This window comes from Anguilla anguilla, chromosome 10, assembly GCF_013347855.1.
Source record: "Anguilla anguilla isolate fAngAng1 chromosome 10, fAngAng1.pri, whole genome shotgun sequence".
NCBI classification, from domain to species: Eukaryota; Metazoa; Chordata; class Actinopteri; order Anguilliformes; family Anguillidae; genus Anguilla; species Anguilla anguilla.
Window position 1 is genome coordinate 43,461,652 of NC_049210.1, and position 17,820 is coordinate 43,479,471.

A 17,820-nucleotide genomic window follows, 5' to 3' on the forward strand; every position below is an offset into this window, starting at 1 on the left:
TATTGTTCTCTGACTGGGCACCTGATCAGTGATAAACAACATCACTGTGATCAACAGTCTTGCGTATTTCATAGGGTTTGTGATAACCATTTCCAGCTCAGAATCTATACTGGGTTTGTGGCGTGAGCTGTGTCTTGCTACACTCTTCTGGGTTGTGTAAATGTTCTCAGGGTTGTTCTACGCTGTTCTGGGTTGTGCACACATTCTGAAGTTTGTGCTATGGTGTGCTGGGTTGCGTAAGCATTTTGAGGGGCGTGCTACGCTATGCTACGCCGTGCTGGGTTGTGTACGTGTTCTGAGGGTTGCGCTGGGTTGTGTAAGCATTCTGAGGGGTCATGCTTCGCTATGCTACGCCGTGCTGGGTTGTGTACGTGTTCTGAGGGTTGCGCTGGGTTGTGTAAGCATTCTGAGGGGTCATGCTTCGCTATGCTACGCTGTGCTGGGTTGTGTAAGCATCCTGATGGTCCTGGTGCACTATGCTACCCTGGCCTGTTTGTTTGTTTGTTTGTTCTCGTTTGTGTGCCTTTCCTCTGGGCTGTGTTGGTTTGGTAAACAAGACAAATTCTTGAGGGCTGATAATCGTTTAGTTTTGCTTTCCGCTCCATCGTTGGAAGCCCCCCCCCAGAGCCCCCCTGTGACGATGAAACGGACCGGATCCCGATTGGATCTGCGGGTCTGTCAGCCACCATCACTCACAATGAACCAGAGTCCACGGACACTGAAACGAGGGAGTCTTTATGATCAATACGGCCACTTAGTCCGGGGCCCAGAGCCTCTGCCTGGTGCTGCTGCTATCTTCATTATTATCACTGCGACATAAAACTGCATTTGGAATACGTGCTTGCATCAAGGATACTATAAAATGCTTTCCAGAAATAAACATTACTCTCTCTCTCTCTGTCTTCTCTCTCTCTCTCTCTCTCTCTCTCCCTCTCTCTCTCTCTCTCTCTCTCTCCCTCTCTCTCTCTCTCCCTCTCTCTCTCTCTCTCTCTCTGTCTTATTTTTTTTATGGCGGTTGCTCTCTGTAGCTCCTCAGTTCCGTACACTAGTAAGCTTTTTCTGCATGCCAGTGCCCCCTAGTGCTGACCCTTCATTCCTTCATGTTTTTATATCTGAGAGAAGGAGAGTGAAGGAGAATATATATAGACAGTGGTGTACTTTCTCCTGTGTTGTAAGAGCATTGTTTAAAACTAAAATAAAAGAAAAAATGGAAAAAAAATTTTATTTCCCAGCTTTCTGCAATTAGATGAAAGATTGCGAAAATTTTATAGCGAGAGCAAGCTTCCCGCAGTTAATGCCAAAGTGTTTGTGTGTGTGTGTGTGTGGTTGAGTGTGTGTATGTATGTGTGTGCATACATCTGTGCGTGTGTGTGCATGTGCATGTGTGTGTTTGAGTGTTTGTGTGTTCCACTCAAGCTTTTCAACTAACTGTAAAAGTAGTGAGCTGAGTATCCAGAGGGTCTATAGATTCGGTGCCATTATGCACTACTCAGAGATGTCAGCCATCTTTCACCCCTCAGACTGCTCCTCAGCTCCTCCCCCTCCCCTCTGACACATTTACCTGCCCTCGCACCTGATTGGACGTCTCTTCTTTTTTTGTTTTTTTTCCCCCACAGCCTATAATTGCGTTACATCACATTTCAGCTTTAAGCAGCTGCTCTTATCCGGAGCGACTTACACAGATTGCCTGTTTACATACAGTCCATTTATACAGCTGGATATTTACTGAAGCAATTCAGGTTAAGTACCTTTGCTCAAGGGTACCACCAGAGCAGCCCAGCTGCTTCTTAGCTGCTATTTGTTTAGTGCGGTTTAATGGTCATTAGGGCTGTTTTGTTCCTGTTTGTATAGCTTGGTTTGGTGTTCAGGAGGGTGGCTGACAAGTTGTCAATTGAGTCTGCTCTTCTTGCCTCTCTTCAGACTATACCTCTCCACTCCAGGGAATTACTGCACTTCGATCCCTGATATTTACACTTGTGTCTGAATTGTTGTGAGTCTCCCTGGATGAGAGTGACTGCTCAATGATAGTAAAGTATAAAAGTAGTAAAGTAAAAAAAAAAAAGTAGAGAGCTAGTGTTATGTTTAAAGGGGTGTGGTTTGAGCAGAGCTTGGCAGGGCTGTAGTCAAGAGGGTGTGGTCTGACCAGAGCTGGGAGGGGCCTATGGTGGAGGCAGTGTGGTTTGAGCAGAGGTGGGAGGGGCTATGGTTCATAGGGTGTGGTTTAAGCAGAGCTGGGAGGGGCTATGGTGGAGAGGGTATGGTCTGAGCATAATTGGGAGGTGCTATGATGAGAGGGTGTGGTTTGTGAGAGCTGGGAGTGGCTATGATAAGAGGGTGTGGTTTGAGCAGAGCTGGGAGGGGCTATGATGAGAGGGTGTGGTTTCAGCACCAGTTCGCAGGCTCTTGTTGGCTTGGAGCACCAGAACCTTCTCATTGAGGTTCTGTCAATCCCCTGTCAATCACTAAACATCTTCAGAAACTGGCTTGTCCAGACTGTGACGTCATTTCCTTCGAGTGGCCATTGGCCCTGCATTTATTAATCCCCATCAACACTATTTTACTGTGATTATTACCAGAGCTCAATAAGTGCTTTAAAACCAGATTCAGACTGTGCACCCATATGAAAAGAGGATTTGGTAGGGAATGGACACTAAAAGAGGCTGTACAGTGATTATTTTCTGTAGTCTCCCTGCGGCAAGATGGTTTTTATACTTTTAAATGATTAAGAAAGTTCAGAATTTCTTCTGCAAAGTTTTGACAGTTTTTATTCTGTAGACTGAGGACTGATAGATCCTCTTCCTCTTGCTTCTGAATATTTCTGTTTATTAATGTAATTAGAGATCCACAATTTAAACATGCACCCAACAGGCAGGCAACCTGGAGAAATATTTATCTTGCTTGAAAGATTCATGAGCATGGTGTTCGCAATCATTCATAATTAATCTAAACATCGCTGATTAATATGAATTGAACACATATTTCTCTAATACTGTTTTGTATTATTTGAGCACGACTTGCGTGTCTCGGATTCTTGATATCTGCATCCATTTCCCCCAAACCCGCATCCATTTTCCCCCAAATCTGCATCCATTTCCCCCCAAACCCGCATCCATTTCCCCCCAAATCTGCATCCATTCTCCCCCAAAACCTGCATCCATTTCCCCCCAAACCTGCATCCATTTCCCCCCAAACCTTCATCCGTTTCCTCAAACGAGAGAGAGTGATAGTGTGAGAGTACGAGAGTGAGAGGGAGAGAATGAGATTGTGAGAGAGAGAGTGCTAGTGTGAGAGTGAGAGACTGATAGTGTGAGAGTGAGAGAGTGATAGTGTGAGAGCGAGAGTGCGAGAGAGAGAAGGAGAGATTGATGCCGATACCCTTTGCTGCCAAATGAAATGCCGATAATGCTTGTATAGCGTTTTGTGAGGCCAAAGGCGGTATCGATTCCCCGGCAGTAATAAAGAAAGCAGCTGCTCTCCCAGGTATAAAGAGGCTATTGGCAGCTGTTACGGAGCGCTGACTCCCGCCGGTGGGAGAGCCGGCCCCCCATCTTAACACAAATCAGCGGGGGCCCTCCCGGGGATCGGGGGGGTGGAGGGGGGGGGGGGGGGCGAGCGGGGGCGCGATCCCGGGGCGCGTCTCGCCGCCTATTAATTTACCCGCTGCTTCTCGCCGGCTTATCGGCGGATTTCTCCGCCCGGCGCCGCCGCCAAATGAATTTCTCCGGGCTTGTTAAGCGAAAAATGTGAAAAACTAGAGAGGCCATGAAAGTTTAATTTGAGAGGATATCGGAGGAACACAACACGCCCGCAGCATTTTAATGAGCCGCGAAACGGGCGCCATCAATACTGAGCCGCGGTCCCGCAGAACCGCCGCGGAATCTTAATAACCCCCGCCTGCCGAAACCGGCCGGGGTAGAAAAAGAAGAGAGGAAAAAAAAAGACGAAAAGAAAAAAAAAAAAGAGATGGAAAAAAATATTTTTTTAAAAATGAAAAAAGGAAGTGGAGACGCCTGGGCGAGCTGGCCAATGGCACGGAGTCACGCAGCCGGTGCTAGCAGGTGTTAGCGTGAGCGTGTCGTTTTTTTTATTTTTGTCTTTTAAGTGTAATGGCGGTGTGGTTTCGCCGGTGTGAATCCGTCACCCAGCCCCTGGTGTTCCTCCTCATATTACACTTTCACCCGCGCGCAGAACTGCTGTTTACCTCTGCAGATGAGGCCATTCCGCATTTCCCTTTTATATGTAAAATCTCATTTGGGAAAAGCTCAGTGCTGTCTGGCATGCTGAGGGGAGGGGGGAGTGGGGAGGTGGTGGTGGTGGGGGGGCTCCGGAGAGCCAATCAGCCGTCAGAGATAAAGTCTGATGCTCTGAGCCATCAGGGTGAACGTTTACCATGACAAAGGTGCTGCAGATGATGCCCTGATTAGCCTGCCAAGCCTGCACACACACACACACACACTCTTACACATGCTCACACACACACATTCACACTTGCACTCTCAAACACACACACACTTACACATGCTCACACACAAATGCACACAGACACATGCACACACTCATGTGCACACTTGTACACACACTCACAAAATTACAGATGTAGAAATTACACATTTATTTAACTTGAGTGTTTATTTCCATTCTGTGGTCATGCTGGTCTTTTGAAATTGTATTTTTTGGGCTTGGAAGTCATTAATTCCCTATTGAGACTGTTAACCATTTTCATAAGACAAAAATTCAATTTACTGTCCCTTCAAAGTGTGTTTTGTGGGGACTTGAAGTAGACTGTGTATTGTGCAGACTCACAGTGATCTGATCAGGGATGTCCAGTGTGCAGCGTGTTTGGGAAATCTCCACTGAGCCCTCGGACGGCGCAGTTAAACGCGTTTCACAGTGTGTTTGGGAAATCTCCACCGAGCCCTCGGACAGCGGCAGTTAAACACGTTTCACAGCGTGTTTGGGAAATCTCCACCGAGCCCTCGGACAGCGCAGTTAAACGCGTTTCACACTAGAGGTCACCCCTCCCCTCTCGCCCGGACGCTCCTGAGCAAGCCTGCCAGACTGCCGGATTTATAGCGCGCATCAGCACCCCTCTGATGTTCGCGTACGCTAAACGACTCGACCTCTGACCCCAAAAACCGCACCACAATTAGTGCGCTGCGTTAGCATGCATATTTGGCCTGAAAATGAGCAGAATTACTTCTTTTTTTTAAATGCTTTGACAACTCGAGTCAAATGGCATTTATTTATGCATGTGTTTGTGTGCTTACTACACAAACCATAATAGCATGTGTCAGAGATTATGCAGCGTGATCTTCATCTTGGGGTAAACACCTCTCTCTCTCTGCTTCCCATAATGTCCAGCCACAGATGAACACAATCTTGCACGCATTGCCAATCATGAAATTGCCTAGATATTAAAAACAGGCTCCATCCGCTGAGGTTTCACACTCTCTGAGCATGAGAATAATTATTAATTTATTCATAGATTACACCTCCAGCAGCTGGCAAATATTTTTTACATTTTTTAAATTTGTGTGTGTGTGTGTCTGTGTATGTCTGTGTGTGTCTGTGTATGTTTGTGTGTTTGTGTGTGTGCGCATCACCCCACAGTCTCAGATGACCTCATAGCTGTTCAGTGAGCTGATCCCTACTGCATTATTCATCGGAGCTGCGCATTAATGATTTAAACACACAGGCTGACCTTCGACCCCTGAGCTCCACATGGGGAACTCTTTCGCTGGCATCATTAGGATATGCCCAAACTAGCATTGTGTCACAGGGCAAGAAGCCCCATAATGTTATAAATGCAGAACTGACATTAATAATTAATAGCACGAGTAATATATTGGGACCATATAAACAACAACAGCAATAATAATAATAATAATAATAATAATAATAATGAATGCAAAAATTATGAAATTAGCCTGAACAAACCCTCTCCCACATACACGCACGCACACACACACACACACACATACAGTACACACACACACACACACACTTGCCTAACAGACCCTGGACTGAGTGCAGGACATGATGCACAGATCAGTCCCTAATGCCCAATCATGGCTCATTCTTCCCCAAGGTCCAATCAGATCACTGGAGATTTTCATTCTCTCAGGTGATTGGAGGGGATGATTACACCATTATTCTCCGGAGTCGGCTGTCACTGCAGGAACCATTTAGTCTCTCTCTGCACAGGAGTGTGTGTGTGTGTGTGTGTGTGCGCCCCCGTGTGCATGTGTTTGCCTCTGCATGTGTCTCTCTCTCTCTGTATGTGTGTGCCTCTGTCTTTGTATGTGTGTGTGCACGGGCTTGTGTGTGTGTGTGTGTGCATGCTTGCCTGTGTGTCTGCTTGTGTGTGAAATTTCATTGAAAATGAATATATGAATGCACCTGAAATCTTAAAAATTAAATATCTGAATTAAAGGTGAACCTCGATTCAGTTCCCTGTGCCTTTACCTGAAAGGAGACTGGACAGGTGTGCTATATACCTCTCCAGGATATAGGAGTTTTTTAAGGGAAAATTTGAAACACTGAATATATGAAAACTTCTTCAGTCACACAGGGAACCCCAATTTCCGTCTGTCTTTACATTTAATAGAAAAACAACAGAAAATGCATTGTGGGATTGAAATAATTAGTGATTGTCAGGTTAAAAGCCACACAATAATATAATAAGGGTGACTAACAACCCACCCCCCCTCCCCCCCTTTTTTTCCTTTTACCACTGAAGATTATGATGATTATTTTCATATGCAGCGTACAGTAGGCTATACAGATAATGAGTTTATGGTTCCTGGCGTTTCTACACTTCAACTGCATGTGTGATAGACTAAAGCTCTGCTGGAAGGCTTTGATGTGCTGTTTTTTTTAAATAAATGAAAAAACGGAATCTTGTTTCTCTCTTTTTTTCCCTTTAACTTCAAGTTATGCAGGCGTTTCACTGCAGAGAGAGAGAACAGGGGAGAAGGGTGCGACATCCATGCACATGTCCAATGCTGAATCTGTGAGGTCATCCAAAAGCAGGAGGTCCAAACGTTGCACAGCATGCTGGGAAATCACCCCCGAATTACTCCTCTGTCGCCACCTGTTCTGGTAACGGCGCATTCCGCGAGGGCTCTGGTTCTGGCGGTGTCGGTTTCGCGTCCTGCCCAACGCAGATACGGATTAAGACCGTGAGTGGCTCCGCCCCCTGTTTCAGAGCCTTTGAAAAAGCGGGCGATTAGCCGCTTATCTGAAACGAAGCTAAAACATGCGGGCCGCGGCCCAGATCTCCCCCTGACAGCGCCGCGGAGTTTCAGAGCCGTTAATAACGACGTAATTCTCCCCGGCAACCGCGATTTAGTTTAATTATGCGTGCGCCATCCTGAGGAACGGGGAACGGGGAAATAATAACACTGCGCAAATTAATGAAGGCTTTTGAACGGAGCTCCGTTTCTCTGGTTCCCTCCAATGACGCGCGCGGCGATGCTTTTCTGACATTTGCGGGCGGTTTAATGTCAGAGGACGAGCCGCTCGGCCTCCAGCTCCCAGCTCAGCCCAGCAAGCAATCCCGCTTGGTTCATTTTTGCAGTTTCCATAATGACTGAGAGAGAGAGAGAGAGATAGTGTGTGTGTGTGTCCTGGGGTCTGTAATGGTGGCTGCATCCTCGGGCATCAACTACAGATCACTGATATGATTTAATTGATCTCCACACGCATCACGTAAGCTTCTAAAAATGTTTTACAGTCCTGGGGAAGATGTTGGTGTTAGCTGAGTGTGCTCCATTCCTACCTTAAGAAGATGAGAATGTTTTGGTAGCAGTGTTACCCCATTAATCTGAGCGTATGGAGGATTTTGGGTTTTGAGCCAATAGCCAAACAAATACATACGCACGTGCACACGCACACGTACTCATGCGCACACACACACAGCCTCTGACGTTGTGAGAAGAGAAGCTCTGTGCTGTGTGTGTGTGTGTGTGCATGCGTGTGTGATCAAGCTCTAAAGGTAACACTGAAAACAGAAGCTGCATTAATTCCTAAAACAGAGGAGATTCTTTTATAAACTCTCCCACGGAAAAGAGATTAGAGGAGCTCTATCAGACACTAATCCTATTTTTATCGACACTGTAGCAAATAGCTTGTCCCACGCTTTAAATATTTAATGTGAAATCTGTGGATTAATATAGCTTACAGAATGCCGGGAGGTGATTATTCCTAGCGTTGAGATGACAGCAGCGTTCGTATCTGTGGGCTCCAGCTGATGTCGGGGCCAGAGTGGCTCCAGGTGTTTGTGCGCGATACTTTCACACGGTCCTCGCTAATCACCCCCAACACGTCCCCGCAGGTGGGCTCGAGCGCGCTAATCCCATTACGGCTGTTCAGGTCTCGCTAAAAGACTGCACGGTTTTTTTTTTTTGTTTTTTTTTTTTGTTAGTTTCCCTTTGCCATTGTCTTCTATTTGTCGTTCTCCATCCCACACAACTGTAAACTGAAACACGAGAGAAGCTTCATTTTTTTTTTTTTAAAGAATATTTATGAATCTTTCAGGATGATCCAGCATGTCTGAAATAAATTATTAATGCTACTTATTATTATTTTTTTCATGATAAATGATGTACAACACATTTCCTTGCATTTCTCTGCTAAAGACTGCGCCATTTTTTTGTTAGTTTCCCTTTGCCATTGTCTTCTATTTGTCGTTCTCCATCCCACACACTGCAAACTGAAACAGAAGAGAAGCTTCATTTAAAAAAAAGAAAAAAAAAGAATATTTATGAATCTTTCAGGAAGATCCAGCGTGTCTGAAATAAATCATTAATGGTACTTATTGTGCGAGGATTATTGTGTATGGAGGTCATGTTCAGAGTTATTTTGACAGATTGGCAATGCTTTTTTTTCATGATAAATGATGTAAAACACATTTTCTTGCATTTCTCTGGTTGAAACAGTGACATTTAGATTTTAGTTTTTCATCCATGCCTGAGATGATTCTTGGGGCTAGAAAAATCACATATTTGCAGTAGACTCCTAAGGCTAGAAATGGGCTGTAGGGTCAGAATTTGGGTAAAAATTATGGGTAGAGTTAAGAATACAGTAATCATCATGGTTGAGCCAATGTTAGGGTTATCTATGTAGGGAAAGGGTTTGTTCATGGGTTAAGCTTTCATTTTTGACAACCCAGTATTTTTTACTGTTGGGATGTAACACTATACCCTTACATATTTAGTATTTGTTTCTGCAAAATACATTTTTCATAAAACACATTTCCTTGTTTGAATGAAATGGGGTTTTAGGGTGTGCAGGTTTGAATCCCGGCCTTTCTGGGTGCAGTATGTTCTTCCCATGTTTACTTGGGTTTCCTCCCGCAGCCCAAAGACATGCAAACTCTCCACAGGTCTGAGTGAATGGTGTGTGTGTGTGTGCTGCATGATAGATGGCAACCTGTCCAGAGTGTATTCCTGAGCTCCTGTAATTTGTTTTTAAGGTCGTGTTTTATTATTGGAGCATTACACTACAGTAGTATATTTAATTGTAAGTATAATAACATAGTAATGTATTTTGTCCTTAAAATATATTGTAAAAATCTATTTCCAGTGAAATATATTTTCATCATAAAAATCTTCAAGCACATTTTCATTCAGTAATTTCACCACAGTTGAATAAATATGAATGATTTACCTGAAGAGAAAAATGTAGAATTTTTCATGAATGGGACATAAGACTATAATCTTACATATTTCTGTGATTGTTCAGATAAATAGATTTTTAATAGTAAATGTCCTAAAACTAATTGTAATTAATTGGTGTTGCCATGGTTGTTGAATAAAGTTTATTTATCATCCATTGGAGTAGAAATATCGCACATTTAGAATTTTGCATCCCCCCTCCCCCCTCCCCCCTCCCCCCTCCACTTTTTGGACATTAGACCATTGTCTTATGTATTTTGCTGATTTTCTATTACAATAGATTTTTCATTAGAAATGTCCTCAGATATATTTTCATTAATTTCACCACGGTTTTTGAATAAATATTCTCATCCATTTGAATTAAAAAATTCAGAAGTTAACATTTTTCCCCACTTTCGTATGCAAGACTATGTAGACTAGTCTTACGTACTTTTGTATGTAGACTGTGGTCTGTATGTAGACTGTAGTGTTATGCATTTTGCAAATTTTCCAGTGAAATGGATTTTCCCATCATAATGAAGAGTGGTGCCTGATGACCTCCTCACCAGCCGACCCCCCCCCCCCCCCCCCGTTTCAGGGCTCTGCTTTCCTCAGAGAAGAAACCAGGAGGTGAAGTCCGGAGCACTTTCTGACAGGGCTGCAGAGGGGGGGGGGGCGGCAGATCAGCTTCATCAGGAAACACCCTGTCTCGTTTTTACCGCTCCCCATTCCGAATGCAAAGCGCGAACGTAAATAAGCGTTACCGAAACACCTTCTGGCTTTCGTGCTTCTCCAGCCAGTCTATAAAAGACACTCAGGGCATTCAGGGAGAAAATCGCTCATCACCAGAGTGTTTGCTCAGAGGTGCCAGACCTGTGGAAATTATCCTCGCACCAGCTATTCTCAGCTAAATATTTTTCAGAGATCACATTTAAAAATATTTACTGTTTTATGAACAAAATGTCTCGATTCATTAAAATAATTCTGGTTCTATTTGATGTGCACATTTAAATATGCATCTTATTTTATAAATTCACAGAGGCTTTCATTCTACATTGCAGTCTTCAGACATGTAACCTAACTAACAGAACATATCCTGGTATAATAACCATCATAAATGTTTAAAAGTGAATTTTTTAAAGTGAAGTATAGTTTGTCTGATGAATGGTTAAGATGTTTTTTCATAGAAAAAAAAAAAAAAAAAAAATATATATGTAAAAAAAAATTTTAAACAAAAATTCACACGTGTGAATATGCAGAGCGCCCCCCTGAGGTGTGGAGGTCTAGGTGAGGAAACCCTGAGGGAGTTCATTTTACAGATTTGTACATCTTACATTACCAGACCCTGCACTTCACACCTGAGACAGATTATTTCCTTAATGGATATCTGTGCTCCCAGTAGCAGCTTTGCAGAGATTCTGAGAAGAGTTTCCTCTCCCTAAGGTGGAGTGAAGCGGCCAATTTTTAAAAACTAAAAATTAACATGTTGGGCAGCAGTGTAGTACAATGGGAAAGGACCTGGTCTCGTAACCTGAAGGTCGCAGGTTCAATTCCCAGGTTGGACACTGTCATTATACCTTTGAGCAAGGTACCTAACCTGCATTACTTCATTATATATCCAGCTGTATAAATGGATGCAATGTTAATGCTAAGTAAAGACACTTAGTGTCTTACACTAAGTAAGACACTCTGGATAAGAGTGCCTGCTAAATCTGTAATGTAATCGTGTTTTGATGTTATAACAATGTCATGAAATCTCTTTCGATAATTGCAGGGCTACTTCACACTTGCACCGTTATTACACAACATATTAAAAAACGTGTTTATTATCTTAAGAAATCAGAGAACAAGAAAGAACAATTGTTAGAAAAAACATTTATTGTGTAGACGAATCCATCATATTATATTAGACAGTATTTAGACCAAGTGTTATCCTTGCTATGTTATTTTTAAAAAGACATACCAAACATTGTCGTTACTAAAAGAATTTACTGTAATAACCAAATATATACAATTTATACATTAGCTTGACCATCAAAAAAAAAGGATATCAAGGTGGCATAAGCATAGAGAAGTGGATAGGACATCACTAGAGGTAAGAGGTCAGGGGTCGAAGGTTGCAGAATGTGACAGCAGGAAGGGCTGAGGTCACTGAGACGCCACACATTCTTCGTCCGGTAAATAAAAATAAAAAAAGTGAAATCCACTTCGCAATCCACCGAATATTCTGCCACCTGTGCAGCTACCTGTCAATCCACCTCGCCCTGCAGAGGCTCCGCCCCCCCCCCCCCCACCGCACCCCCAGGCCACCTGGAATCTGGATCGGGATTGGACGGCTCGGTCACTGGAGCTGACAGGTGGAATTCGGCGTGGTTCCTGAATTCAGTTCAGTTTAGGTTCGTAAAAAAATAGATTCGATAAAAAGAAAAAGACTTTGGTATTCAGTAGATGACCTCGTACACGGTGGCCTTCTTGTCCCCCGAGCCGGTGACGATGTATTTGTCATCCACAGAGATGTCGCAGCTCAGGACCGAGGAAGACTCCTTCGACTGCGAGGAAGAGAGAACACAAGACAGATATACCCTGAGGGTTCCTGGGGCATTTATGTGAACAACGACCAAACAGCTTCTGTAAACATATTTAACTTTACAAGTTATCGCACACAGTCGGGTCCAAAGGCCGTTGCAGTCTCTGGACTTAAACCCTATTTTATTTTTAAAATTCTGTGGTCTGAACTGAAGAGAGCAGAGAACCAATACAGAACTGAGGATATCCAGGATGTTGAAAGGTTCTGCAGGGAAGAATAGTTCTCAAACCTCATCAAATATTATAGGAAAAGAATAAAGTACTAATCACAAGGAGGGGAAAACGGGTGTACCACCCATTCTCAGAAATAAATGTATAACTATAAAAAAAATATATTATTTTGCATGATTCCATTGAACCATTCAAAAAAAGAACAATATTTTCCACATGTGGGAAAATTACCATATATCTAAGTAATTGGGTTATTTTATTTTTTATAGTCTTTGTTGTGCATCTTTATCAAGGATTGCAATAATTCTAGACCCGACTGTAAATCCTATTAGAATATAAAATGAACTCTTAAGTTAAAGTGCCAGACAGATGAGATGATCATGGTTAACAGAGCCTGCTACATTAAACAGTGAATTTATTTTTTCCCCTAAGAACAGATACTGGGACACAGGAAATGTCTAAATGCATTAATGAACAGCATGATTTAACGGGACACTTGAAATAGAGTTTAACACACAAGCTATCATTAAGTCAGTTCCCATCTGGAATACACCTGTTTTTACCTGTAATACGCTGTCCCTATATATAGTGACATATTTTCTATTTTACCTGGAATATACTGTAGATACAGTGCCCTATTCCTACCTGGAACATACTGTCTCTACAGTAACCTGTTTTACCTGTAATACACTGTCCCTGTAGTGGCCTGTTTTTACCTGGAATATACTGGCTCTATTGTGACCTGTTTTACCTGGAATATACCGTCTCTATGGTGACCTGCCCTTACCTGGAATACACTGTCTCTATGGTGACCTGTTCTTACCTGGAATATACTGGCTCCATAAGGTGTTCTCCAGGCATTCAGTAGGTTGTCTTTTCCAGTGCTCACAAACCATTTACCTGCACAATTAAAACACACATTTACCTGCAGTATTAATACACACATTTACCTGCAGAAATAAAACACATTTACCTGCACAATTAAAACACACATTTACCTGCACAAATAAAACACACATTTACCTGCAGTATTAATACACACATTTACCTGCAGAACTGAATCACAGTTTCCTGCAGAACTGAATCACACATTTACCTGCAGTATTAATACACACATTTACCTGCAGAACTGAATCACAGTTTCCTGCAGAACTGAATCACAGTTTCCTGCAGAACTGAATCACACATTTACCTGCAGTATTAATACACACATTTACCTGCAGAACTGAATCACAGTTTCTGCAGAACTGAATCACACGTTTACCAGCAAGGCTAACCCGAAGCAGCAGGCCCTTACCGCAGTAGGCGAACTGCAGGGAGAGCACACAGCTCTCGTGCAGGTGGAGCTGGTACTTGTCGGGTTTGGTGACGTGCAGAACTTCCACGTTGCTGCTCTCCATCCCCACGGCCAGCCACTCGCCGGTGGGACAGTACCCCAGAGAGAAGATCTGTGGGGGGGGGGGGGAGGGTTGAAAAAACCCACAAAATTAAAACAGTGTCTTTTCCCCCCCATCCCTTTTCCCTCCGTAGCCCAATCTCCGAATTTACAGAAGCTCACGACGCCCCTCTCTCCCAAGCGAGCGACGTACTGATGTGTCAACAGTAGGCATAAATGTTTTGGGGGGTTTTAATTAAGTGATATGCATTTTAATTACATTTATTTAGGCTTGTGGAAATGGGATTTGTTAATGTTTTTTTAAGTAATTTGAACTTTTACATTTTAAAATTTTTTCTTATTTTATTTTGACACACACCCACACTCACTCACACACACACACACACACACACTCTCTCTCTCTCTCACACACCCACACAAACACATTGCTGTTCAACAGTATCCTGAAGACATTCAATTCCTACTACTAGCTATTCTAACCACAAAACGTATTCACAGGCAATATTCAACAGGCGCTAGATCAACCAGCAGGGGTCGCTGTTGAGCAGTGAGACACTGTGATGCTACATCTGTTGGGTGTAGGGTGGGTGTAGGTGCACAGGTGGGTGGAGGCTCAGTAGGGTGTAGGTGCACAGGTGGGTGGAGGCTGGGTGTAGGTGCACAGGTGGGTGGAGGCTATGTTGGGTGGAGGCTGGGTGTAGGTGCACAGGTGGGTGGAGGCTGGGTGTAGGTGCACAGGTGGGTGGAGGCTATGTTGGGTGGAGGCTGGGTGTAGGTGCACAGGTGGGTGGAGGCTGGGTGTAGGTGCACAGGTGGGTGGAGGCTCAGGTGGGTGGAGGCTGGGTGTAGGTGCACAGGTGGGTGGAGGCTCAGGTGGGTGGAGGCTGGGTGTAGGTGCACAGGTGGGTGGAGGCTCTGTTGGGTGTAGGTGCACAGGTGGGTGGAGGCTCAGGTGGGTGGAGGCTGGGTGTAGGTGCACAGGTGGGTGGAGGCTGGGTGTAGGTGCACAGGTGGGTGGAGGCTCAGGTGGGTGGAGGCTGGGTGTAGGTGCACAGGCGGGTGGAGGCCGTACCTGTGAGGTGAAGTCGTGCTGTTGGAGCTGGCGACCCTCCCGCAGGTCCCAGGACCTCACAGTGTTGTCCAGACCTCCCGTCCACAGCTTAGTGCCGTCATTAGAAATATCAATACAGCTGGCCCCATCTGTGTGACCCTGGAACTGCCTGCAACACACACACACACACACACACACGCGCGCACACGCACACACATGCACACACATGCACACACACGAAAATCAATACAACTGGCCCTGTCTATGTAACCCCTTATATAAGGGACACTTATGTATATAGATATACATAATATACATGGAAACATAGATATAAATGAGTATATAGATGCACATGAGAACATAGATATAAATGAGAGTATAGATGCACACGAGAACATAGATATAAATAAGAGTATAGATACACGAGAGCAGACTTGCTGAGTGGGCAGTCGGTCCTGTAGCGGGCAGGCCTCACCTGACCAGGGTCTGGTTGTGCAGGTCCCAGACGGCGATGTTGCCGTCGCTGCAGCAGGAGAAGCAGACCTTGGAGTCGGGGCTGATGGCGAGGGCGTAGCAGGCGGGGGCGGAGGAGGTGAGCTCCGCCTTGATGCGGGGGGTGGGGGCCGCCAGGTCCCAGATGGACAGCGTGCTGGCCTCCCCCCCCACGATCAGGGTGCAGCCGTCCGGGAGGAGCTTGCAGGACCGGATGTAGTTATCCCTGTTCTGAGAGACAAGAGGAGTTACAGCACAGCTCCTACTGCGTGTGTGCATGAGAGAGAGAGAGAGAGAGAGAGAGAGAGCGTGTTTGTGTGTGTGTGTGTGAGAGAGAGAGAGAGGGAGAGTGTGTGTGAGAGAGAGAGAGAGCGTGTGTGTGTGTGTGTGAGAGAGAGAGAGGGAGAGTGTGTGTGTGTGTGTGTGAGAGAGAGAGAGAGAGAGGGAGTGTGTGTGTGTGTGTGTGTGTGAGAGAGAGAGAGAGGGAGAGTGAGTGTGTGTGAGAAAAAGAGACAGAGGGAGAGTGAGTGTGTGTGAGAGAGACTGAGAGGGAGAGTGTTTGTGAGAGAAAAAGAGAGAGAGAGAGCAACAATAAAGGAGTACTAAAATTCAAGTTGCTTTATTTGCACGAAAAACAAATGTAAATCACAAATGTAATTATTGCCAAAGCAATAATATGTTCAATAATAATAATGATAAATGTAACAATAATAGCAGCAACAACAACAGTAGTAAATCAATAAATTTGTATATATATACATAAATAAATATGTTTGCTTTGGCAGGTCACTCACATATTAATATATAATAATTATCATTTGAATCAAATATTATTTAATTTTTAATAAATATTGTCACATAATTGTTATCATCACTACGCTTTGGCAATAGGTATTTTGAAATATGTCTTACCAATAAAGCATTTGAATTTCAGAGACAAAGAGACCGAGGGAAACAGAAAGAGAGAGGGAGAGAGAGAAAGACAGAGAAAGAGAAAGAGAGAGGAGAAGAATGTTCTCTCACCAGGCAGTCGAGCTGGGACACGGGGCTCTTGTTGCCGGGGTGACTGATGTCCCACACCTTCACGCAGCCCTTGCCGCCGGTGTAGACGTGGCGGGTGGGGTTGCTGATGGTGACGGCGCACACCACCTCCCCGTGGCTCAGCGTGTTGATCTGCCGGGCGTGGCGCGGGATGCCCGGGCCAATCAGAGCGTCCGGAGGGAAGGGCACCGGCTGCATCTGCCCGTCCGCGCTCACGTGGAAGGAGTACGCCCTGCGCGAGGAAGAGGACGGTCAGGGAGAAGAGGAGGAGGGCGACGGAGAGGAAGTTGATAAACTGAACTAAAAGGCACGTTTCCTCCAGAAGAATCTAAACTTAATCAGATAGATTTCTGACGTCACAGCACTTTTTTTTAGCAGGCCTGTCCAATCGAGCTCTCCCGTGTGGCCTGTGGGATCTCAGCCTGTTCTTTATTTAAAGGACAGCGGACAGGCACCCTCCTGCTGTAATATTCGCTTTTCTCAGACAGGGGGCAGCAGAGGGGAGGAGACAGGGACAGACGGAGATGACATCACAGCTCAGCAGGAGCCGCCGCGTCAGGGGAGCGCGGGGGGGGGGGGGGGGGGGTGACTCATCCGCGCGTCTCGCTGGCGTGTAGCGTGTTGTGTGTGGCGTGTAGCGTGTGGCGTGTGGCGTGTGGTACTCACGGCTTGCCTCCAGGGATCCCGGGCAGGTTGGGAGGCATTCCAGGTACACGCATGTGGGGGTGCGGATCAAAGCCGACCTGCTCAACACACACACAAACACACAGAGTGAGGATGAAACGGCCTGTATTATTTAAATCATACAGTGACATGCAGATACACTGCAATAGTAACTCTGAGAAACCTGAATCACAGCACACACACACATGCACACACACACTTGCACCCAGGCATACATGGACACACACTCATGCACATACACACACATGCGCATACGCATGCACACATACACATGTACATATGCACATACGCATGCACACATACACATGTACATATGCCCGCGCGCACACACATGCACATGCACACACTTCCGCACATGCACATACACACACTTACGCACATGCACACACACACACATGCACACACTTGCGCACATGCACGCGCGCTTGCAGAAGCCTATCCCCCCGAGACTAACGAGCCTGCTTTCACTCTCTGAATAATGAATGTTTTACAAAAGCGACTGAGCTACGGGCAAAACTCATTTAACATAATGTGAAATTTTAAATATCACCAACAAACCGCTTTAACCAAGTTACCCTTTTCAAAGCAAAGATTTAATGTAAAAATGTAAATGCGGTGTTTTGTAAGCGTAATGAGAAGCAGGCCGGATGGGGACTGAGAGCCAGAGAAAGCAGACACTCATTTTCACATCTGAGTTTTAACTACTGCAGCTGATCTGAGGAACTACAGGACTAAAGCTCAGT

At 44.9% G+C, this 17,820-nt stretch overlaps 1 protein-coding gene across 1 annotated transcript in view; it reads right to left on the reverse strand.

The window, feature by feature from the left end:
* Nucleotides 1-11,516: 11,516 nt before the first annotated feature.
* The window catches only part of LOC118206726 (transducin-like enhancer protein 1), a 28,370-nt gene continuing 22,066 nt past the window's right edge, over nucleotides 11,517-17,820 (reverse strand). Inside the window, exons 14-20 of the mRNA XM_035379750.1 lie at nucleotides 17,060-17,136; nucleotides 16,376-16,625; nucleotides 15,336-15,583; nucleotides 14,882-15,029; nucleotides 13,711-13,861; nucleotides 13,237-13,313; nucleotides 11,517-12,205 (exon numbers count right to left, since the gene is read on the reverse strand). Coding sequence (XP_035235641.1) covers nucleotides 12,098-12,205; nucleotides 13,237-13,313; nucleotides 13,711-13,861; nucleotides 14,882-15,029; nucleotides 15,336-15,583; nucleotides 16,376-16,625; nucleotides 17,060-17,136 — 1,059 coding nt within the window. The 3' untranslated portion in view covers nucleotides 11,517-12,097. The remainder of the gene's footprint in view (nucleotides 12,206-13,236; nucleotides 13,314-13,710; nucleotides 13,862-14,881; nucleotides 15,030-15,335; nucleotides 15,584-16,375; nucleotides 16,626-17,059; nucleotides 17,137-17,820) is intronic.